Source organism: Narcine bancroftii, chromosome 1 (genome assembly GCF_036971445.1).
Source record: "Narcine bancroftii isolate sNarBan1 chromosome 1, sNarBan1.hap1, whole genome shotgun sequence".
Taxonomy (NCBI): domain Eukaryota; kingdom Metazoa; phylum Chordata; class Chondrichthyes; order Torpediniformes; family Narcinidae; genus Narcine; species Narcine bancroftii.
Window position 1 is genome coordinate 213,572,370 of NC_091469.1, and position 26,108 is coordinate 213,598,477.

The window sequence follows — 26,108 nt, forward strand, 5'->3', positions numbered from 1 at the left end:
AGCTTATTGATTTGTTGATCTGTCTCCCCAGACAGTTTGGAGATCTATAATGTATTACCAACAATTTGATTTCCCCCTTTTGTTCATAGGTTCAACCATACAGCACTTGTTGACACTTCTAATGTATCCATTCCTGCTCATCGATGTCATGGTTTTTGTAACCAATATTACAGATTTTTTTATATCCTCCCCCTGTCTTTTTTTAAACTTGTGTTCAAATCCTGTAAAGAAGAGCATTTCAATAAAAGTTGCACTAATCTTTGCACTTGATGCATTAGAAATTTGGTCTTCGCTCTTGCCCCACCAGTCAATGACTCATGGCTGATCTATCTAAACATTATTTACCTGTCCTATTTCCATATCCTTGATTATTTTACTATCGAGAATGTTATCATTGCATATTTTGAATTTTTGTCACGGAACCTCCAGGGCACGGAATTTAAAATATGGGGAAGAATTTGCAGAGGCCCTTGCGGATTGGCACCATCTTTGGCCGTGGGTGAAGTGCTGTAAATCTATAGGAGGGCTAATGTTGTGCAATGATTTGAAAAGGACAGCAAGGAATTACAGTCCAGTGAGTCAGTAGAGAGAAAGTTGCTGGAGCAGCAGGATCTATTGGATTTGCTTAGTCACATACTGATTAGATGTATTCAGCGTGGTTTCATGCATGAAAGGTCATGTCTTACAAATCTGAAACTTTTTTTTAACTAAGATTTGATAAGGGTGGAGAATACTTTAGCATGGCCTTTGACGAAGTCCTGCATGGCAGATTAGTCAAGAAGGTTATACCATTGGATCTAGAAAAGCTAGATAATTTAAGGCCCAGAAGGTGGACAGTGCATACCTGGCAACCTCTTATTTCTTTCTCTCTCTTCAGTCGAGTCTTGAACTATCTTGTTTTCTTGTTCTATTCTTTTTCTACTTTTATTTTCTCTCAGGGGGAAAGTAGGGGGGAAGGGGAGGTACGGATAATTATAATTAGACATGCAATAGGTAAAAATTGATGTATATTACCATCTTTTCAGAAACTTATTTTGTCCTTTGCACTGTTTAACTTGAAAATTTGTAAATAAAATATAAAGAAAAGATTATACCATAGAGATCTAAGGGAAGTTGGCCCATTGGCTTATCAAATTTAGAACAATACAGCCAAATGTGGTGTCCAAATCAACTAAAACTGCTTGATATTCTTCACATTTATACTTCACTCTTAAATGCTACTCTTTTATCTGTTTCTACCATCACTCCTGGCTGCCCGTTCCAGGCACCCACTGGGCAACATCCTGGTAAGCCTTTTCTATATCCTTTCCAAAAGCTCCACATCATGTAATGGGGTGACCACAATTGCATATAGTATTCCAAGTGTGGCCTGAGCAATGTTTTACATAGATGCAACACAGATTACTTACACAGTTGACACATTGCCCTGCCCAATGAAGGCAAGCTGCCATTTACTATCTTTGAGTTATGAATCTAAACCTCTGCACCCCAATGCTTTGCAATCCAAATTTATTATCAACTGACTGTGCAAATACAACCAGACAAAACAGCATTACTCAGACCACGGTGCACACATAATACATCTCTCACATAGTACACAATATCGTATACATACTAAAAATATAATGTAAAATAAATAAGCATACATGTTCTGGAATAATTTGCTCAGTTTTATTCGCCCAAGCTTACTGGAAACCATACATCAATTTCACAGCCTACAGAAAGGAGCTATTAGTTCTAATTGTAATGCTCCTGTACCTCTTACCTGATGGTAGTAGGAGGTCACTGATATTGTGTGATGGATGATAGGGACCCTCAGAGTAATTCTTTGAGCACTTTTTAAGCAATGCTCCTGGCGAATGTCATCAATAGAGGAAATGGAGACCACAGTGATCTTCTTGGCCATTTTAATAATCCACTGTATTGACTTCTAGTCCAATGCTTTGCAGCTACCACACCAAACAATGATGTGGACAGACAGGACACACTCAACTGTTCCTGTAAAATGTTGTCAATATGGGACCAGTGACCTTGCACTCCTCAACCTTTGTAGGAAATGTAGGTGCTGCTGTACCTTCCTGACCAATGACAAGCTGTTGTGGGTCATCTATTATATGCACATCAGAGAACATTGTTCTCAACTCTCTCCATGACAGAATCGTTGATATGCAGGGGAGAGTGGTCGACCTCCAACTTTCTGAAGTCCACAATCATCTCCTTTGACTTGCCAACATTGAAACTTGGTTGTTATTCTCACACCATTTGACAAGCTTCCCAATCTCCTCTCTTGTAACCCTACTCGTCTCTATTGCCGATGAGGCCAAGCATTGTATAATCTGCAATCTTGATGATTCTGTCTGAACTGAATCTGGCTGTGCAGTCATGAGTCGGCAGAGTGAACAGTAGTGGGCTGATCACACACAGAACCCTGAATCCTGCCATTCTTTCAAAGCTTGCAGAGGGATCTAGATCAGCTGGAAAAATGGGCTGAAAAATGGCAGATGGAATTTAATGAAGGCAAGTGTAAGATGTTATATTTTGGAAGGACAAACAAAGAAAGGGCATCACAGGAAATGGTAGGACACTGAGGACTGCGGTAGAATAGAGGGATCAGGGAATACAGATACATAAATGGATAAATAGGGTTGTAAAGAGAGCTTTAGGCCTACTGGCCTTCATAAATCAAAACATTGAGTTTTGGAGTAGGAATGTTATGGTAAAGTTATACAAGACATTGGTGAGGCCAAATTTGGAATATTGTGTACAGTTTTAGTCACCTAACTACAATCTGCATTGCAACTTTAAATGTCCTTTTTCTCCAGAAATATGACTATGACAGCAGCACTATCAGGAAGAAGTTTTTCCGAGAAGCTTTGCTCCAGATTACAGTTCCATATCTGCTGAAGAATCTCTCTGCATCTGTCAACACGGTGAGACCTACAGCACATCTGAACTAAAGTAGTGCATGATCTCTCTCCAGGGAGGAAGTGTATAATTTAGAACAAAGCAGTAGGAGGGAAAATTTAGCATCCATCAAACTAAGAGGCGCCTAGGCTCTGATGAACAGTAAAGACCCATTTCCCATAGCAGAGAGAACATCTAGATTCAAGATTCAGTTTATTGCTAGTACAGGTACACAATCCTTTATCTGGACATCTAAAATCCGGAAAGGTCCAAAAACCAGCATTTTTTCCTGGTGCTGGTACAGTGGAGGGAGGGAGAGAGAGAGACAGCAGCACGACTAGGTTGGGCGGGGTTGGGGGGAGAGCTGGCAGCACGACTCGGGTGGGTGAGGGGGGAGAGAGATGGCAGTGCGACTCGGGTGGGGGGGGGAGAGAGGTAGCAGCGCGACGAGGGGAGAGGGAGGCAGCAGTGCGACTCGGGTGGGCGGGGGGAGGAGAGAATGATGGCAGCGTGACTCGTGCGGGCAGGGGGAGAGTGACAGTAGCGCGACTTGGGTGGGCGACGAGGAGAGAGATGCCAGCACGACTGGAAATGGGTGGAAACGGCAGCACAATTCGGGTGGGCTTCAATCTGGGGCAGTTGCCTTTTGTTCTGAAATCCTGAAAAATCCGAAATTCGGAGCACACTGTCCCCCAAGAGTTCCAGATAAAGGATTGTGTTCCTGTACATAAAGTTTTCCTTTATTTGCATAGCCACAAATAGTTGGCAAGCAATGCAACAATGTTATTAAAACAGGAAAAAGAGCTAAAGAGAAACCCTTCACGAACATCATGGCTATAGATCTCATCAACTTCAATGCCCCATCACCTCCATACCCATATGACATCTTGTTCAGCAGTGAATCTGGGCTTGATCTATCCAGAATCGCACCTCCTTGACTCTTGGTTCTGGATCCTTTACTGATTATAAACCACAAGGTTATAAACCAAAAGCTAGGAAGTGGGAAAGTGGGATTAATATTAAGTCCACATTTAGCCAGAATGAAAGTGATGGACGGAATGGCCTCCTCATGCTACAATTTTGATGATTTACAGATTTAATTTCCATGCCATCTTTAACAGGCAGAAGGCAGTATCCTGCTGCCGATCAAGGACTTTTGAGAAGTGAGGCTGATCACTTCCACAGGACATGAAGTGGTGCTGAGTTATGCCAATACGCTGGCAGCCAGTGTCCCAGTGGTAAACACTATAGATGGTTGTAATGGGGAAAAAATAATCTTATGATCCAGAGGCAGATAGTTGGCAGGCTCTGGTTCAGTTAGTGATCCTTCCTAAAATGGCAGATGTACCAAGAGCTCCATAGTTTCTGTTTGCATCGTTTATTTCCCTTTTTCCGACAGACCCTACCAAAATTTCAAGAATTCATATTTGAAGATTTTTCCAAGTTTATCCTGGTTGATAATATTTTTGAAGAGGTGGTGCTCCAGTCTGTCTCCAAAGATATAATGCTGGGTAAGATTAAACTGAAGTGAAAATACAATTTATCCTTTTGATTAGCTTTATGTATGAACAGAGCATTGGGATCATAATGGCCTTCACTGCTCTTGACAAAGATCTGTGCATCCCCACTCATGACAGGAGAGGTCACAGGGAATGGATAATGGCACATACTGTATCTTTGTTGAAAGGAGGGGGGGGGAGGGATAATCTGGGAAGTTGTAGGCCAGTAAACCTCCCAGCAGCGGTAGGGAAACTATTGTAAAGGATACTTAGTGGAAGGATTTATGCATATTTCACAATCATTTATCTATTTGAAAAGTCATGGTCAAAGTAGGGAGAGTCATTATGTCTTAACAATTTAATTAGTTTTTTTTAAGGAGCTTGATGTGGATACAGCAGAGGATGTTGCACACACAACTTTAGTAAGGCATCTGACAGTCTCAGGGTAGGAGCAAATGTTAAGGACTCATGGTGAGTTAATAGTTTGGATACAAAATTGGCATCCTTGTAGAAGATAGTGGAGGAAGCCTGTTGGAGTTGGAGGCCTGTGACCGGTGGTGTTCCACAGGAATCATTTAGGACCCCTGTTGCGATAGGTGTCAGAAATGACTTGGATGAAAAAGTAGGTGGATAGGTTTTGTAAGTTTACAGATTGTTGGAGTTTTAGATGGTGTAGAGGGTTATCGAAGAATACAACAGGATAGAGATTAGTTCCAGATATGGGTAGAGAAATGGTGGATGGAATTCAATCCAGGAGAGGGTAAAGTGTTGCACTTTGGAGGTCACATGCAAGGGGAATATATCACTGTAAATGGTCGGACTTTTAAAAGTATTGATGTGCAGAGAGATCTAGGGATCCATGACCATACCTCATTGAAAGTGGCCATGAGTAGATAGGATGGTAAAGTTGTATGATATGATTGGCTGCATTGGGCAGGGCATCGGGTACAAAATTAAGGAGGTCATGTTACAGCTATATAAAACTTTGGTTGGGCCAAACTTGAAATACTATGTGCAATTCTGGTCATTCCACTATGAGAAGGATGTGAAGCCTTTGGCGAGGGTACAGAAGATGTTTACTAAGATGTTGCATGGTTTAGGTGGACTGAATTATGGGGGGGGGGGGGGGGGGGGGTAAGATTGGACAAACTTGGTTTGATTTCTCTGGAATGAGGGGAGACCTGATGGAGATTTATAAAATCATGAAAGGAATTGATAGGCTAGACAGGGAAATTTTTTTTACCAGACCAAAAGGGTCACACACCAGAGGTCATGCATTATGGTAAGGGGTAGGAAGTTTAAGGGAGATGTGTGGAGCAAATGTTTTACACAGAGAGTGATGGATGCCTAGAATGAGCTACCATGAATAGTGGTGGAAGCAGTTACGATAGAAGCATTTAAAAGGTATTTGATGGACACTGAATATAAAGGGAATGGAAGGATATCTATCAAGTGTAAGCAAAGGATATTTACTTTGACTTGGACATCATGTTCAGCACAGACATGTGGGCTAAAGGGCTGTGCTGTACTGTTCTACGTTTCACTGGATGCTCTGGAAAGTAAACAGCATCTGTTACTTCTTTGATCACCCCCCTTCACAATTCATTTATCTTCAAAAGTTCTGCACAGACCTCAAAATGTAGAGATACAGTCACATTGTAATACTGTTTTACACCAATCTGAAAAAAGATGGAAGGAATAATTAATTTTGAATTATTGGTCATGTCATACCAAGCTAACCCACCTTAATGAGTTTGAAACTTCTCCTACTCACTAGAACTTTGGAATTGAGCTGTTGAACAAAGTTTTAAAAAAGGGAAGCAGGCCCACAGGCCCAACTTGTCTTTGCTAAGCCTACGTGCTGCGAGGAGAAGTTAGTAAAACATGTATTTTCTCGAGGTGGTCAGAGCATGAGGGGCAACCCAATAGAATTTTACAAAATGACAAGGGATCGAGACTGGCATTCCCAGCATGAGTAAGGTGTAGAAGGATACACGTCAATGTCGGCCAGTATCACAGTGGCATGGAGGAGGTGGGCTGAAAATTGCCATTTTTTGTGCTATAATTCTTGGATTATATGTACACAAGGAAAGGGCTATTACCAATCCCTTTATGGTATGCATTCTTCTGTTTTTATCCAATGCTATCTACAACCTTCAGAACAAAGTAATTCACATAGCATTTACTGCAGTGGAACTTTGAAATGAACCTCCTTTTACAAAGAGGTGGCAAGGTTAGCACCACACTGTAACAGCGCTGTATGTAAGGAGTTTGTACATTCTCCCTGTGTCTGCATGGGTTTTACCGGAGACTCCAATGTCTTCCCATCCTTCATAATGTACTGGGGGTGTAAATCAATTGGGCAGCATGGGCTCGTGGGCTGAAAGGGCTTGTTACTGTGCTGTATGTCTAAATTTAATTTAAAATTTGATGTACCTTTCATGGTCATTACTCTAATTGAAGGCTCAGGGTAACCAATGTCTTAATTTTTTTTTAAACAAAAATCCCAGTTGTGAAAGAAGCAGCCGTGCAAAGAAAGCACAACCTCTTCAGAGACAGCATTGTGATGTCTGGAAGTGACCCCAACCTCCTCCTCCTTGGAGAAGGCCAGAATATCAATTGGAACAGTGAATTGGCCAATCAAGAAAGCAGCGATCTGGAACGTGCATCTGAGAAACGGAAAAGAATGAAGCAAGTGGTGTCTATGATTCAGGATGATGGCATTTCACGTCCTGAAGAAGTCGACGTTATAATGGGTGTCAAAAAAGAGGCAGAGAGAGAGCAAGGTGGAACAAGTGGCTCTTCTGAATCATGCAGTCCAGTCAAATCACCTGATAGTGTCAAAGAGATTCGCGATCTATTAACAATAGGTGAAATTGAAATTACTGAAGCAAATACAGCATCAGACAGTTCCCTCATCAATGGAACAGCTTGTAAGAGTGAAATGGTGCCTAAGAGATATCTGGAAGAAACTGAGAACAAGCTCCTTCAAAAACAACAAGAATTGGGAGAGCCTTCTCGCGATTGTGACCTCAGCCCTTCTGCTGCTGAGCAGATAGAGAATAGAATCACCTTGTCGGTAAATGCCTTGCATGACGAGCCACCTCAAGAGAAAACAACTGTCTACCAACAAGAAGATCCTAGTGACAAAGAAACAGGAGAGGAAGTTTCTTCAAAGAATGCTGACATTGCAAAAGGTTCTCTTGATGCACATAGTCAAGCAGAAGAATCAGAATCTTAATTGCTGTGGGGAAAAAATTGACTGCAGTCAGTACTGTAATGAATATTCAAACAATTGTGTGGCTTTTATCCTGGAACGCAAGAACCTGAAATTCACTAGGAATATAATCAATCAGGAATTTAGGGGTAACTTTTTATTTCTCTTTCTTGCGTGTTTGAATTTTCTCACAGGAATTTCAATTGTGTTAAGTCAATTTGAAGACTCTGCTACACATCTCATCACATTGTCTTTCCTATAATTTTCTCATTATTGTTTTATCTTCGGTCACACCAATTTTCTTTCACGACCCATTCGACTTGTTTTAAATTCTCAACTTTTTCCAATTGGAATGTTTTCATCTATATTTATAGCCAGGTGTCACTTTAATACAATCAGGCTATCCACACAATTGTTTTGCAAAATTGCAATTAATTTCACTGTACTTTTCTAGTACAAATTCTCTTGCCTAGATTGAGGAAGATGCTTCATATTGGGGTGAAATTTCTAATTGTCACTTAATAACACTTCTCCACAATGAATGACACAAATAATTTATTTTAAAGTACTTTTAGTTGTCAATACTATTGAGAATATTATGAAATATGACACTTTTTATATCAAAAAGAGGGAATATTTAACAGAAGTATAATGAGCTGATGGCTACCAGTAGTTCCAAAACTACTTGGAACGAGATTTGAAAACTAACTGCACTTAGAGGCAATTAATAATAATCCATTGGCTGAATCTTGTTTGACAAGATCCTTCAAGAATTGTTCAGCAATTACCTAAAAAGAAATAGTCATTAGTTTCCATGTTAGCAGATTGACCAGCTGGATTGGAAGCTTTTTAAATTCCATCTAAATTGCCCTCAGTTTTATCAAGTCAAATGACCTTTTAATTAAATTGCAAGTGATTGTGGAAAACCATGGCAAGCTTAGACAGAATCTCTCTGGTAACATCATTCTAAAGTCCTGGAAGTTTATTCCACAGTTTAGAAAATTTCAGGCAGGACGACAGTGTAACATTCACTTTCATCTATTGCTTCATAGTTGAAAAAAACCAGTATAACAAAGTTGCTCTTTTAAGCGCTCAAATCTATAATTGAATTGTTAATTATATGTTGATATTGAGCAGGGGAAAAGTAATGGATAATGCTGGATATCAGCTCAAATGATTGAATCTCATGCATTCTACCAATTGCGTGTCTTGATTTTTTAGGCCAAACATGACCTATCTGCTGCCAGGCTTATTTGAAAATTACTTTTATTTAAGATTTTTTTAAATATTATTTAGCTTAAATGCTTATTTAACTATTAAATATTGGCAGTCTGCTTGGGATTAGTAGCTAATGTTTCTTGGCAAGGCCTTTTTGTATGAAATTAAGTGGGCTTTTCCATTATATTGTAGTTTATGATCAACTTTTGCTGGCAGAATAATGATGATGAATTTATGTAATGAATAATCATTTAATTTTATTGAAGGGCAATGCTGAAATCGAAACAATTTCACCTAGAGACAGTTTCTTACTTAAATACCTATTATGCTCTTACTATTGAGGAATTTCATGAGGGTTTAAAAATACTACGGAGAATCATGATCCTTGTTTACTCTTTCCTATAGATGCTCTCAATATATTTTAAGTTGCTTTTTACACATTATACATTTAATAAAGTTTTCATCAGGACCAATCTGTTATTGTGTGCATGTGATTAATTAGCAGTTTGCCCACCTGCATTGCTCAGACACAGAATGGCATTAAAGACTTTTTAATTAATTTAAAGAATGGAGTTGTTCCAGCATTTTCTATGCCAGGAGCTGGAATCCATGCATGACCAAGTGAATTTAGGATATGTACTTTGTCAGAACCTGCATAAAATGGGGTGTTGGAAGTTACTTTCTTCATTGTTAACTGTATTTATTCCCCATAACGTTTTAAATATTGTGTATGTGTCAAATCTTCGCAGAAGAAAATGTCCTAGCAGTATGTGTCCCAAAAAAGTTATATGCAATGTAAGTAATTCCTCATAATTGGAAAATAATTCCTGTCTTGATACCCAAAGTAATTAATTAAATATAAAATGGGATTGTTTCATCTTAATAAGGGTTTCCATTGTCTCAACTTAACCTTGTTATCTCTGTGAGTAAAGGTACATCATATTGCATGGTTAAACTGTCTTTCCTGACACTAGCTATAATTTTATTTTTGTAGAACATGAATTCAACTCAAAATAGGAAATTGTCCCAGAATAATTTAGCTCTTAAGAGTGAAATTTTGCTTTTGACTCGATGCTTTTTTGTTCCTTCTATTGATGTGCCCAAGATAAATGATCAATGGAAATACAGGTACAACGTCAGGCTACGTAGGGATGTATCTGTATGATATAGATGAAAAAAAAAAGTGTTTGCATATGTTTAATTAATAACTAGGGATTATTGTGGGGAATGGAGCAGGAAGCAGCTGATGATTCCAAAAGAAAGAGGTCAAGAATAATGTAGTGATAATAACATTCTAGGTTTGGACTGACTAAGGCGCGTAATGTCTTGGTTTTGAAGAAAAAAGTTGTAGAACAAAGCTTTTGTTTCATATTTTTGAGGACTGGCACAGCATTAGTGGTGCTACAATGAAGTTCCAGAGGCCTCCGTGAAATCTTGACCTTTGCTAATTTGTACAGATTTTGTACATTGTCCCCAAGACCGCATGGGTTTCTTTTCATCCCAATTGTAAATGATCATTTAGTGGAGATTAATTGTAAAGCGAATTAGAGAACATGGCCCCAACACAGCAATAGGCATCCCACTGAGCCATCATAAGTACAAGACATTCCACTAAACTCTCCAGCTCAAAGGAAAAAATATTGCCTGTTGATCTTTTGTTTCTCAACTCTCATAACAACATACAAAATAGGAGCAGGAGTAGGTCATCTATCCCACTGAGCCTGCTCCATCATTCCATGAGATCACGGCTGATCTGGCCTTAAATGACTCATGAATTTATGAGTTTATCCCTTTGAAAAACATGGGGTTTTTGCTATGCAAAAATCTAGCTCACTGTCTTGAGTATATTTAATGAGGCAGTCTCCAATGCTTCCTTCATTGGATTCCCCTCATTCAATGAATAAATCTAGATTTCATTCCACTTTCCAGGATGTTTGCATTACTGGCAAGGCCAGTATTTATCAGATGAACTTACAAAACCATACAGAGTAGGATCAGGAGAAGGCCATTCAGTTGCTCAGGTCTGTGCCACCATGTCATTGCTCTGTATTTCATCCACAAGAACCCCCAATACTGCAGCTTTCTGTAGTTTGTCCCTAAATCGTTGTTCAACGTGAGACCCCTGAAATTACTGCTGCAGCCACACATCTTTGTACACTAACAATAGTATTAAATTATCGCAAGCACTACAAGACAAAAAAATAAATAGAAGAAGATAGATAAATGTGCACAGTTGCAGATAGTGCAAAAGAACAATGTGATGTTTCAATAGTGCAGTCAGATATTCTGGTGGCCCTGGAACAGTTTATGGCTGGGTAGTGCAGTGAGATTAAAAAAAACCTGATAGCTGTTGGAAAAACTGTCCTTGAAGTGAGAGGTGCCAGACTTCTGTAACTTCTGCCTGAAGGGAGCAGCGAGAAGAAATTTACACCAGGATGATGGCGACCCTTTATGATGTCGGCTGCCTTCAAGGCAACATCTCACGTAGATGTCTTCGACGGACTGGACCTCCGTGCCTGTGATGGACTTTGCTAGGTATGTTACTTACTTTAACCTTGTGTGTTTTTGTGCACTTGAGGTTTGAAATCATGATGTAATCAGTCAGTATACTTCAACAGTATACCTGTAGAAGTTTGAAAGAATATCCTATGACATGCTAAATCTCCTCAGATTTCTTCGAAAGTAAAGGGTTAGGGGGTACCTTTTGCATGGTTGCATCAATGTGCTGCCCTAACGAAAGGTCCTTTGATATGTAGATGCCCAGCAACCTAACCCTCCTCATCACTGGCCTGTCAATGAAGACATGCATGGTCCATTGGCCTCCACTTCCACGTTGAGCCCCAGAGATAGTTCCTTTTTGCCATGTATCTGTCTAAATATTGTAATTAGTCTCTCAGTGGGTGCAAATGTTGGTTGTCCGCATGCACACTCTTCAACAGAGGGCAGAAGTCATGACCGAGTTTGTCCACATCACCCAGGTAGGTAATGGCAGGTGAGGGTGACCCAGTTGCATCAGGGTGCACGGGCAGAAGCTTGAGATGGCCACGAATTTTGGGGAAATCTGCTGAAAGACCCAATTGTGATCAAAAAAAAGTTTATGGGTTTTGAAGTTTGAATCCATGATGTCCAATTTAGGCTGGGGAATGGAAATGCTTGAATGAAAAGCAAGAATACAGGGAGCAAGAGTAGACGTGGTGGGCCAATGGGGCAGTTTCTGTGGGTATGATTACAACTCAAGGTGCCTCCATTAGGATTGAGATTGTGGCTGATTTTTGTTATCTCAATGCCACTTTCCTCAATGTATCCCTGATTTTTGAGGGACTATTGATCTGTTTTGAATACGTGCAGTGATTGAACCTCCACCAGCCTCCAGGAAAGAGAACTGCAAAAAGTCACCACCCTCTCAGTGGAAAATAAATCGCACTGAATAGCTGACCCCTTATTTTGAGATTGTCATCCTTGTTTCAAAAGAACCTTGTGGGGAAAACATCGTTCCTGCTTTCATCTTGAAAAACACAAGAACTTATCAGAGTGTATGTTTTAACAAGATGCTTATCACATTCTCAAAGCCCATCTGCTTCATCGCTCGTGCAACTAGCCTGCTGTCCCAGGGTTCATTCAGGTTAACTTTCGCTCCACTTCCCTCATCAGAATTGTAACTTCCCCCAAGATGAAGAGACAGACATGCATACAATAATCCAGATTGTCATCATCAGTGCTCATCAGTAGAATCAGGTATCTTTGCACTTGTGTTCAAAGCATTTGGCTTCTAATTAGTAGTTTGCACTTAATGTTACGTCTCCTTGGTTTGTGTTTGATTCGGTCGACATTGAGGGTCTGTGTCGAACAATGGTTTCTTACCAGTTCAAAAATTCTGATTTTTCGGGAGGAGTCACGTGATGGAGTAGTGGCCGGACGGTGAACTCCAGCCCTCTCCAGAAAAGTTAGAAAAAACAAAGCAAAACACAAAGGCACAAAAATAAAAATCAAAGTAAAGTGAATATAAAGGTGGAAAGAAGATGGCGACGAAAAAAGAAAAGTCGAAACCAACGGTAAGAAGAGAGGAAGAGAAGACAACGGAAGATGAAGGAAAAGGCCTTACCTGTTCGAAGAGGCCCGCGGTGGAGAGAGAAACCCGCTCCCTCAGGTCGGTAGAATATGGACTACAAAAATGGCTCGCTGAGCCGAGTAAAAGTGCGCAATCGCGCATGAAAAAAAACACCGACGGGAGGGGGGACGAGCTGGGGAGTCGATCTCCACAGCCGGCAACGACAGCTCCAGAACACCTGCAGCAAGAGGAGAACATAGAAGACAACGAAAACAAGAAAGAAGAGAAGAAAAGGGCAACAAAGAAACAACAGATGGCCAACCCAGAGGAAGAAGAGGAGGAAGAGGAAGAGTACAGTGAAATAGAAGAAGAAGGGAAAGGCAAGATAAAGGATTTACTTTCCCTTATTAAAGAATACATGGAGTCATTTAAAGAATGGCAAGCACAAGAATTTAATGATTTAAGAAGAAGAATAAACAACACAGAAGAGAAAATGAATAAAATAGATATGACCTTAACAGAAATGGGAAAAAGAATGGACAAGGTGCAAGAACGAGAAGCAGCAGTAGAAATGGAGGTAGAGGACTTAAAAAAGAAATTAGAGGAATCTAATAAAAAAGTTAAAGAGACACAAGAACTGTTAGCTCAGAAAATAGATATAATGGAAAATTATAACAGAAGAAATAACATAAAGATAGTGGGCCTTAAGGAAGATGAAGAAGGCAAGAATATGAGAGAGTTTATAAAAGATTGGATCCCTAGGATCCTAGGATGTCCAGAACTACAGCAAGAAATGCAAATAGAAAGGGCACATAGAGCATTGGCCTTTAAACCACAATCACAACAAAAGCCAAGATCTGTTTTAGTAAAATTCCTAAGATATACTACAAGAGAAAAGGTACTGGAGAAAACAATGGAAAAAGTAAGAGAGGACAATAAGCCACTGGAGTACAAAGGGCAAAAAATCTTCATTTATCCAGATATAAGTTTTGAACTCCTGAAGAAGAGAAAGGAGTTCAATACAGCAAAGGCGATTTTATGGAAGAAAGGGTATAAATTTATACTAAAGCATCCAGCGGTATTGAAAATATTTATTCCAGGACAACAAAACAGACTATTCTCGGATCCAGAGGAAGCACGAAAATTTGCAGAACAATTACAAAATAGACTGAGAGATGAAGACGTGTAACGAGAGTACAAAAGACTGCAAACTAAAAAGACACAAGTTTTGAACTCCTGAAGAGGAGGAAGGAGTTCAAAACATCGAAAACGATCTTATGGGAAAAAAACTATTCTCGGATCCAGAGGAAGCAAGGAAATTTGCAGAACAACTACAAAACAAACAGAGAGATGAAGATATGTAATAAGAGTAAAAATGACCACGATTTATATGTATGTGGGTAAAGAGGTATATGTGTGTATATGTATAATGTGCATACATGAATGTATCCGTATTTAGAGGAAAATATAGATAGTATAGACAAGAATTAATAAGGGAAGGAAAAGGAATAGAGGGAATAAGGAGGGAATTAAAAGAGTGACCTTTGTCACATATGAAAATTGAAATCTTTTCTTGGGGGGCTGGGTGGGGGAGTGTTACGGTCACTGCAAAATCAGCTGACGCTTGCGAGTGAATTCGCAAATCCAAATGGAGAGGGGAGATGTGGTTGTCCGACAAGGGATAAAGGACAACTCAGGAGGGGAAGGGAGGATTGGGGCTAAAGAAGTTTTAAATAGGAGAATAAGGAAAATGTTTGATGTTTTAGGAATGTTGTCTTATAAAGGATTCAAAACAAGAAAACAGAAATGGATAAGAAGGAAAGGTAATGATGGAGAAACGGAAAAGGAAGATAAACAAAGTATAAAATGGCTACGTTGAACTATATGACTTTAAATATTAATGGAATACATAACCAAATTAAAAGGAAGAAACTGTTAAATTTACTGAAAAAAGAAAAAAATTGATATAGCATTTGTGCAAGAAACACATTTAACTGAATTGGAGCATAAGAAATTAAAAAGAGATTGTAAAAGAATAGAAAATTGTTTTTCAGGAAATAGATTCTTATCCTTTGAACAAATGAAAGATAAGTACAATATAACTGGAGATACAGCGCTGGCATATTACCAATTGAGATCCTACTTGAAGGATAAATTAGGAAGCAGTTTGAGTTTGCCAGAGGGAAGTAACCTTGAATATGTGATTACAGATACAATGTTAATCAAAAGATTTATAACAAATATGTATATTAAACTGCAAGAAAAGGAGAATGAGGAAACAAATGGTAAAACTAAACAAAAATGGGAACAAGATTTAAATATAAAGATAAAAAAGGAAACATGGGAGAAGCTATGCTCCGGAACGATGAGAAATACAATAAATACGAGGTTACGTATGATACAATATAACTGGATACACAGGCTATACATTACACCTCAAAAGTTAAATAAATGGGACCCAACAGTATCTGATAGATGTTTTCGATGTAAAAAAAAAAGAAATGGGAACAACAATTCATGCAATCTGGACATGTGAGAAAGTAAAAAAAATTTGGGAAGATCTAATTCAGATATTAAATAAAATAACAGAAAACAATATACCAAAAATCCAGAGATCTTCCTCCTAAGTAACATAAAAAATAAAGAATTTGGAATTGATTTGGAGGATGCACAAAAAAGATTTGTTAAGATAGCTCTAGCCGTAGCAAAAAAATGTATTATGTCAACCTGGAAATTGGAAGATAATTTGAAAATACAACAATGGTATATAGAAATGAATAACTGTATTCCATTAGAAAAAATAACATAGTTTAAGAAATAATATTGAAATATTTGAACAAATATGGGAGCCTTACATTAAATACAATAGCGGACAATCATTACCTAAGTTAACGGAAGGAAAAGGAAATGAAAAGAATGGACTCAGTAGAATTTCTGGTGTATTTTTATTGAATGACAACATTGTCTGACTGGTTTAATGTATCCTAGATTGTATACCTTAAATGGACAGGAGGGGGGAGGTAGGGAGGGTGGGATGGGAGGAGGGGGGGGGGGGGAGAAAATGGCACTGTATATGTGTGAAAAGGAAAAAGTGTGTACCATGGTTAATGTGATTTATGGTGTGAAAAATAAAAAATTTAAAAAAAAATTCTGATTTTTCTAATGAACGTCTCCAAATTGTAATCCATCTGCTGCATTGCTAATATTTCATGTAACCTATCAAAATCTTTGGAAGATTTAGGAACCTCCAAAGCTATCACTGGCTCCAAGCTTTGTATCATTGGTAGACAAGTATAAACGTAGTACGCACGCAAGACTGGGACAGCACTGATTCAATACAAAATAAAGCTCTGGCCCAGATACATGGGATTAGCCCTCAAGGACAGTCAGCCATTGAATGGGGATTGGAATTGTATGAGAAATTAATTGGTCTGACAGGGATGCTTATAAAAATGTGGAAAGAGATTATTGGCTGGCAGCTGCAGCTGCTGTTTTGAGGGGGGGTGGGTAGACTCAGTGTGGAGTGTTAAGGCCAGTTTTACAGTTTATTATCAATGAGATAGTGAATAACTCAGCGTCCATTACTGAATCTTCTCCAATCTCCACTGGGAAACTCTGGGATTTAACTCAGATCCTCGTTAATCCTTCTTCCTATGTCCTTGAAGCAAACATAGAAAATAGGAACAGGAGGCAACAGACCCCTTCATATGTGATTCACCGTTCAATGTGTTCATGGCTGATACAAAGACTAGCACCGCCTTCCTCTCTCCATACCCCTGATCCTTCTGTCCCAAGGCCCACATTTCACCTCCTAGTCAGCAGTTCCACAAGTTCACAGCTGAATGAAAAATTTCTTCCTCATCTCAGTCCTAAATAACTCTCCCTTAATCCTTAGTCTATGATCCCTTTCATCAGGAACATTCTTCCTGCATCTAACCTGTCTGGGCCTATCAGAATTTTGAATGTCTCAGTAGCCGCTTTCAGGTGCTTGGACGCAGATAATGTGCCAGCAGATGCGGCTGGGACGTTCAAGTGGCCACGGAGAAGACGCCTTTCTGTCTCCTGAACGAGCCGGCTAAAGGAGAGCCGCGTCCGAGCGAACGCGGCTCCTGTGGACTGTCTGTGTCCTGTGTGCATATTTAGGAAACTCGCTTCTGTACCTAGAAAGAAACACTTCACTGATCTCAACCCTTGACACGCACCCAACAGGGAGACTGCTTTAAGAAAGCATACACGAATACATTTGCAGAAAGCAAAGGATGGCAAAAGGGACTTTTATATAAAAAAAAGAAAATACAAACTTTGAAGTGCTGGCTGGTGCCGCAGATGGGAAAATTATGACAGCTGCTCGTGAATTTCAAGCCTCTGCATTGCATACATCTGTTAGTGTGGTAATGAATGGATGGCCATCACTAATGTAAGTAAATCAAATTACATTGTAGAGAGTTAATTTCTTGACTGTTCCTAATTGCGTTGAAATGTCTTGTACATACGTCCACCATTCGTAGACCCCAGGTTTCTATTGCCACTGCTGTGTTCACGTTCAGGTGCAATCTACCTACCCGAGGAGAGTTAGGTAAGTGCTCCTTGGGGCCATGTTCTCCACTTTCAGGTGACCACCTGACAGCTGCATTGAGGTAGTATAGGTGGCTTTACAGTCGGTATTCTGGCCACCTGAAAGCGGCTAATGAGATCCCTTCTCATTCTTCTAAATCCCATTGAGTATAACCCTAGTATATGCAGTCTTCCTTCATACAGCAGTCCTGCTGACCCAGGAACTTGCACTGCATTCTCTCAATAGCAAGAATATCCTTCCTCAGATTAGGAGGTCAAAACCACGCACAGTGCTCAAGGTGTGGTCTCACCAAAGTCTGAAACTCTGCATTAAGATCTTGCGTTCATTCTGCCAGAAGGGGATTGGTGTTTGACAAAAGCAAACAGCAACACAGCCACACCTGCCGTAATGGCCGCGCTGCCACTGTTGCAGACCCAGAAGAGCAGAAACACAGTGTTACTCTAAAAGGTTCAACCATCTGGTCCTGATGCTGGCAGCTCCATACAGGGTTTAATAGTATGTTAAAGGAACCAATGTCCCGCATCGGACTTGTCAGCCACCAGCGAGCCTGCAGCTGACGTGGACATTTACCCCCTCCATAAATCTTCGTCCGCGAAGCCGAGCCAAAGAAAAGAAAGGAGCCAATGGTATTTGTAAGTAAAATCTGGCCACTGCGCAGGTTTATGCCCAAGATGGCGGCACCCGTGCTTGATATCAGCCATGGGCAGTTGCAGACTCCAGGGGGCACCAGAAGCAGGAAGAATACCTCCCTCCCCCCCCCCCCCAATTGAGAAGAAGAAACCCAGAAGACCCTACAGTGATCATGCTGGCAGACCAGCGAGGGGCTCAGTGGCTGAAGGATCCTACAGGATGGTGACTACAGCGGGGCGTGGCAAGATGGCATAGAAGGAAGACGTGCAGTTCCACCTTTCCCCAGTTAGACTTATAAATACCCGATTGTAAAAGTCGTTAAAAATAGTACTTGCATACTTTGGAATAGTGGAGAATTCAAATGGCGACAAACGTGAAAAAATCAAAAACTCAGTTACAAAAGAAACTACCTTATAAAAGTGTTGAAGAATTGAGGCCAAGTTGAAGCCATGGAGTCACAGACTGGAGATCCCAAGCTTCAAAGGACCCTTGCTCAGCTGAGTATTACACCGGTGCCGATCACGTATCCGCAAGATGGCGCCGGTTCTGTCTCGGCCAGCCCTGACTTGCACCCCCATGAACCTGGGCGCGCGGGCGGATCGACCAAGCGGTGACAGACACCCGAGCCCGCAGTAGTGCCTGGTGCTCTTTCGGCACGCAGTGTAGCGTCTGAGGATGCACCTGTGCAGTCTACAACTCTTCGCATGTGTGGTGCATCACGAATTCAGGAATTGTTAGAGAAGGTGTGGGCTGTGGGGGAACCCGAAAGATGGCGGGCTGGTGAGTTTGGCACGCTGTCAATGGGTATCCAGACCCGCAGCCGCACTGGAAGAGGAATCATTGTGTCAGAAGAAGAAGAGAGCCCAGCGCTATTGGAACCAACACAGGAAGAATAAATGGGGGCTGGGACCAGAGAAGGTAGACCTCAAGGGGAAGTGATGGAACCTGGACTGGGTTCTGTGTTTACAATATTGGAAGGGATTGCTCATCAAATGGAAAACATGTCAATGCAGATGTCTACACAGATAAATCAAGGGTTTATGGAAGTGAAAATTAAAATGAACAGTATGTGTGAAGAGATGACATCTATGAAGAAAGATATGACTAATTAAAAAGTGATGTTAGTAGATGTATAAAAACAGTGGACACTGTACAGGATAATTTTTTTTAAATTGAAGAAGCCTTTTTGAATGTAAGAACCAAGTGGATCGTAATAGAGAAAAAATGGAAAAAGCGGAGGATTCTTTCGTGGATTGGGGGATTCAGAAGAAGGAATTATTGAAGAAGATTGATTCATTAGAGAATCAAGGTCGAAGAAATAATGTAAAAAATAGTAGGTCTTCCAGAAGATATGGAAGGTTCAGATCCGGTAAAGTTTTTTAAGATATGGATTCCTGAGGTACTGGGCAATGAATTTTTTCTGGATGGTCTGGAACTGGACCGGGCACATATTTCCAGGCCAACCACCACGTGTAGTTTTGATTCGTTGTTTGAGATACCAGGATAGAGAAATGATATTGCGGATTGCAGTTAAAAAGGCTCGACAAAATCAGACTCCAAAGATGGTTCAGGGCAACAGAATGTTTATTATGTTGATTTGAGTCAAGAAATTATTAAGAGGCATAAAGAATTTAATTCAGCTAAAGAAGTATTGTGGTGAAAGGGTTATAAATTTGCTTTTCATTACTCAGCTGTATTGAAAGTTTTTTATGGGAATTTTCAATCTCAATTTTTTGAAAATGATCATGATGATTTAATTTTTGCTAATTCATTGCTAGATTTGCGAGGAAGTGGACGGTCGCCATCATTATTGCCTAAAAGGAGGGTAAATGGGAATGGGAAGAATGAGAAACATGGAAAGAATGGAAAGAAAGTTGAACTGGCCCAAAGTCTTCTTTATATTGAGGACCTGGAACAATCATTGGGACTGGAATCATTGGGTTGAATATATTTGACTAAGTACTTTGTGAAAGTCTGACTGGGGCTGGGGGGTGGATGACCTTTAATAGTCATCTGTCACTAGTGGGTTTTACCACACCCAGATTTTTAGGGAGTTACTACTTCTTAGTAGTTTGTTGTGAGTAGTATTTTTTTTCTATCTCTTTGACTTTTTGGAATTTTTATATAGGGGAGGGTTTAGAATATTAAGGGAATTAGAAAGGGGAGCAATATTTTATAGTAGTGTCACATATTATTAAATTGAAAAAATGTCTAATTTGAACTTTGCAATTTTTAATGTCCAGGGATTGAATAATCCAATTAAGGGTAAATGAGTATTGGCTTACATAATAAGAATGAAAGTTGATATTGCTTTTTTGCAAGAAACTTATTTGACCAAAAAAGAACATTTGAAATCATGTGTTTTCTTCTTTTAATTCTAAGGCGAGGAGTGTAGTGATTTTAATTCATAAGAAATTACCGTTTGAATTGGAATCATTTGAAGGAAATGCAGGGAGCGTTCTGATGGTGAATTGTAAAATTTTTGCTGAATCATGGACTTTGTTAAATATTTATGCATCTAATGTAGATGATGAATGGTTAATATCGGAGGCTTTTTTACTGTTAAATCAGGCCAATGAAAATATTTTGATCGGGGGAGATTTTAACTGTGTTTTGGATCCTTTATTGGATAGATCTCCGAAAAGTATGAGGAAATCAAAGATGGCAATACAAATAGGAGCTCTGATGAAAGATTTGAATTTGGTTGATATTTGGAGGAGAGTAAATCCTACAGAGAAAGATTTTTCTTTTCATGCATCTCGACAGGATTCATTTTCTAGAATAGATTTTTTTTTGGTATCAGCACATTTGCAAGGTAGAATACTATAGGCTGAATATAAGAGTCGGGTTATATCGGATCATTCTATGTTGTTTTTCTCCTGTGTAAGTCCAGAAGTGGTACAATCGTCTTATAGATGGAGGTTTAACACAATGTTACTGAGGAATTCAGAGTTTATTACTTTTGTTAAGGAACAGATTGCTTTGTTCTTGGCTCAGAATGTTAATTCAGTAAGTATTAATTTTGTACTGTAGGACGCTTTGAAAGCATATTTGCATGGGCAAATTATTAGTTATACAACGAAAGTTAAAAAACTATATGGTGGAAAGTTTAACATTGGAGAAACAAATTACTGAGTTGGAAAAAGAATTTCAGAAAGATGTTACAGAAGATTTTAAAAAACCTGCTTTAACAGTTGAAATTATGTTATAATATATTACAAAATTACCAGTATGAACATTTAATTCACCGATCTAAGCAACGTTATTATGAATTGGGTGAGAGCTCACAAGGTATTAGCATGGCTAATGGAAAGTCGCCAAGTGATGATGGATTTTCAGTTGAATTTTATAAAGTATTTTATGAAGATTTATCTTCTGTATTTGGAGAGGTATTGCAGCAAATAACTGAGGATCAGTTTTTACCAGAATCTTGCTCGAGTGCTATAATTACTGTGATTCCAAAGAAAGACAGGGATGCGATGAAAGTATCTTCATATAGACCTATTTCTTTATTAAATGTAGATTATAAAATTACAACAAAAGTGTTAGCGAATAGACTTGCTAAATATTTATCTCAGTTGATACATATTGATCAAACAGGTTTTATTAAGAATAGAAATAAGTCTGATAATATCCTTAGATTGATAACACTGATCAAAGCATCGAGACAGCAACCCAACCACTGGATGTGGAAAAAGCTTTGGATAGGGTTGAATGGAATTTTTAATTTAAGGTGTTAGAGAAGTTTAATTTTGGCCCTTATTTTATTGGTTGGGTTAAGGCTTTATATAAAAATCCATTTGCTAGGATGGTGACAAATGGTCAAACTTCTTTACCATTAAATTAACACGATCGACTCGGCAAGGTTGTCCATTATCACCAACCTAGTTTGCATTGGCTATTGAACCATTAGCTCAGACAATACGACAGAATTATAAGATTAAAGGGATGAGAATTGCGGGTGTTGACTATAAGATTAATTTATTTGCGAATGTTGTGTTGGTGTATTTGACAGACCTTGAGCAGTCTTTGAAATATTTACAAGATTGTTTGTTGAAATTTGGGGAGCTATCTGGATATAAGGTAAACTGGGATAAGAGTGAAATATTGCCAGTTGGGGAAGGAGATTATTCAGAATGTAAAAATATTATAAAATTAAAATGGCCAGATAGAATTAAATATCTAGGAGTAATAGTAAATGCAGATTATGAGTCTTTATATAAATTAAATTATGTTGCTTTATTAAAAAGGGTTAAAATGGATTTGATTAAATGGAAAGATCTTCCATTAATGTTAATTGGTCGAGTAAATTGTATTAAAATGAATATTTTTCCTTGAATACAATATCTATTTCAGTTTACCATGCTTACTTTCAAAGAGCTTTTTTCAGGATTTGAACAGGGCAGTGCGGGAATTTTTATGGAAGGGAAAATTAGCACAAGTAGCTTTGCATAAACTTACATGGAAATATGCATTAGGTGGACTTCAGTTTCAAAATTATTATGCAGCTGCTCAGTTGAAATTTGTCAGTAGATTAAAGGACATTGACCAACCCCCGAGTTGGGCGAAGGTGGAAATGGCTTGTATTTCTGAAGTTGATATACACCAGTTTATATTTAAGTGGAATATGAACTTATTGTGGGAATGTAATATGCCGGTATTAAAACACTTGTTAAAGATACGGGTTAAAAGAAATATGATTTTAGGATCAAAGGGTAAATTATCAATTCAAACTCCATTATATCATAATCAGCTTATTTCTTTTTCAATGTTCAATAACCATTTAAAGAGATGGAATTCTCAGGGTATAAAGATAGTTCAGGACTGTTTTGAAGCAGGTCAATTTCTTTCTTTTAATCAATTGAGGGAGAAATTTGATATATATGTAAATTATTTATTTGTGTATTATCAACTCAGAGCTTTGATAAAAGATAATTATGGTAAAGAGATGAATTTACCTTAGTTGATGAGATTTGAATCTTTGATTTCCTCTATACCAAAGAAAGGCTACATTTCGGATATGTATCAATTGTTACAAGAAAGTTTGGATAAACCGGAATGGGAGAAATCTAGGATTAAATGGGAAAGTGATTTAACTTGTATTATCCCTCAAGAGAATTGGGAAGTTATGTGTCATGAAAGTGTAACTAAATTGACGAATGTAAGATATGGAATGGTTAATTATAAATTTTTACATCAGTTATATTCGACTCCAGAGAAGCTGAAAAAATATGGGTTTAGTAATTCTGACACTTGTTTTAGATATGGATTATGTACTGGAACTTTTTTACATGCCATTTGGTCTTGTGTTAAAGTACAACCATTTTGGGAAGGAAGTTTCAAATTGCATTTGTACGCTTAGTTTTGTCCATAGCACTAAAATGTGTAGCTAGTACTTGGAAAGATAATGTGGAGATTAATATAGCACGTTGGCATAATGAATTGAGAGCTTGTGTTACTATGGAAAAATTTATGTGTAACTTGCATCATAATTATTCCTTTTTTGTTAAAATGTGGTCTTCCTATTTGGAGTATATGAATTTGGAAATACTTTGAAATATTGTATATATTCTACATTTTATTTTTATATTTGGCTCCCCTTAAGGGGGCTGGCTGAAGGGGTGGGAGGGTTTTTTTCAATATATATATTTTTTAATATATATATAAATTGTTTTTTTCTGTTATGTTTGATTGTAAGTTGTTTAAAAATCTTTTAAATAAAGTTTTTTTTTAAAGATATAAAAAAAAAAGGATGGTGACCACAGCAATGGACCAGCGAGGGATTCAATCACTGAGGGACCCATATAGGCTGAAGACAACTTGAGGTCAGGGGACTCACACAGGCTGGGGGCTGCTGTAGGATGGCTCATGGGATCCAGGTATCAGAGCTGGGATTAGACAGGGGTGATCCCAATGGTCTCGGGATCTGAAGGCTTCCTGATTGTGTTGGAAGTTTGGACCTGGAGCTCGAGTTGCCGATGGATGGAACAGACGTTTATGTGGCTGCAGGGGTAGTGGGAGTGCTGGAGGTGAATCCAGGGACACTCAATGACACTGAAGGGACTCTCTTGCTTCACTTTCTCTCTTACTGTAAGCTGCTCCAGGTGACACTAATGCCGATTTTGCAGGCAGAAAGCAATATTGTGTAATATCACATGTTCTATACTATTACATGACAATAAAGGAATCTTGAATTTTGAAAAAAGTCTTGCATTAAAGGTTTTTTCTCCTCCACCTGCTGCACATATATTCCAAACTTTCAATGATGAATGAACCATGACACCCAGGTCTCTTTGCAGCTGTTTTTTCAAATTCGTCACCATTCAAATAATAATCGGCCTTCCTGTTATTGCCACCAAAATGGACAACCTCACATTCATCTTCATTATATACTATACTGCCACATATTTGTGCAGTCTCTTAGTCACCCTGCAACCTCTTGGAATCTTCCTCACAATTCACACTGCAATAAAGTGGAGTGATATTTTCAAATTGTGATAGTACAGATCTATCATCAATGTATATAGTGTATATAGTTACAGTATCTAGACTGTGCTTACAGTGATTGGCTGAGAGCTAAGCCACGCCTACTGTCTGGGCCCTAGCCAGGTCATTCCGGACTGGTCGGCCACCTGTGAAGAGCTCCTGTCTTTTGCTAATAAAAGCCTGGTTTGGATCAACAATTCTTTGATTCTTTTGATGAGCTCTACAATTTTATTAGCAAAAAGAAAAAAGAATTTTTTTGAAAGGGATGGAGCGTCTGACTCGGCCAGAAAAACTTGATATCGACCCACAGTCAGCTACAGCCTTCAAAGCCTTTAAGTTCTGGCTGCTGAACTTTGAAAACTTCCTGAGATTCATTCAGGTAGAGGAGGATAACCAGCGTCTAACAGCATTGCTGTCTATGGTGTCCTTGAGAGTCTACGAGAACATCCAGGATGAGACAACTTACACCGCAGCCATAAAGATACTGAAATAATTTTATGATCAATCGGTGAACAGAGTTCATGCCCGGCTCGTGCTTGAGTCGAGGAAGCAACAGCCCGGCGAGTCCAGCAGGGCATATTTACAAGTATTAAAGGCGTTGGGCAAGGACTGTAACTGTGTGGACAAAACTGCTGCCGAGATCACAAACGATCTCGTCCGGGATGCCTATGTGGCCGGGCTCCAATCGAACGAAGTGAGGCTGCGCTTGCTCGAGCAGGGGTAGAAAAACTAGAGGACGTGGCCCAGATTTCAATCACAATGGAGGATGCAGCCTTAAAGTCCAACGAGTTCTCGAGGGTCTGGACCCCTCGTTCTGATGTGAGTAGAGTGCCCTTCTACCCGACCACCCCCCGAGATACTGACAGCCTGTCGGCTGCTGCTACACTGCCCCCTGCGAACCCAAGATGTTATTTCTGCGGGAGGGACAAGCACAGCAGGTCCCAGTGCCCAGCAAGAAAAGCCAGGTGCCAGAAGTGCCTTAAAAACGGCCACTTTGCTGCAGTCTGTAGGTCTAAAATGGCCGCCAGCAAACACAGCGCCTCGTGCGAAGCCCAATCGCCACTATCCCATTCAAACTCTTCTTCCCAGAGCTCTCGTCCAATGAGAGCGAGGGCTCCCCTGCACGGCAACGCCTGACGTCACGGAGACGCCGAACCAGGAAGGAGCAGCCCACCCTCGCAACCATGGTGTTGGCCCGCCTCTCGCCCCCGTGCGGAACACTTGACCTGACCTCGGTCCCGACTGTGGCAACAGCTGCTGCTGCCGCCGGCACAGCCGACACAACTGCTACTGCTGCCCGCTCCCCGCCTGCCGCTTCCCACGCCGCCGCCGATGCAGCCACCGCGGCCAACCAGATACTCACCCTAGCATCCATTGCTGACGACAGCCGGGGCCCGACCGCCGCGACCGACGACCTACCCACTGCCAACCGCGAGCAACTACAAACCCCACTACTTACCTTTCATCCGCTGACGTCGCCACAACAGCACTTCCGGGAGGTCCTCCAACCTGATCCTCCAGCATTGACTA

At 39.7% G+C, this 26,108-nt stretch overlaps 1 protein-coding gene and 1 long non-coding RNA gene across 3 annotated transcripts in view; one reads left to right on the forward strand and one right to left on the reverse strand.

Annotated features, from left to right (window-relative positions):
* Positions 1-9,311, forward strand: part of LOC138738980 (protein Niban 2-like) — a 177,510-nt gene extending 168,199 nt beyond the window's left edge. Inside the window, exons 12-14 of the mRNA XM_069890284.1 lie at positions 2,823-2,930; positions 4,304-4,415; positions 6,914-9,311. Of these exons, the coding sequence (XP_069746385.1) occupies positions 2,823-2,930; positions 4,304-4,415; positions 6,914-7,644 (951 nt within the window). The 3' untranslated portion in view covers positions 7,645-9,311. The remainder of the gene's footprint in view (positions 1-2,822; positions 2,931-4,303; positions 4,416-6,913) is intronic.
* LOC138738988 (uncharacterized) lies at positions 870-26,108 on the reverse strand. 2 transcript variants are annotated; one of them, XR_011341928.1, is made up of 4 exons: positions 26,038-26,094; positions 6,035-6,082; positions 5,877-5,955; positions 870-931 (listed from the first exon to the last, which is right to left on the reverse strand). It is a non-coding gene; the product is annotated as an uncharacterized lncRNA (long non-coding RNA). The 2 variants fall into 2 exon arrangements; XR_011341929.1 differs by lacking the exon at positions 6,035-6,082 and having other exon boundaries at positions 26,038-26,108.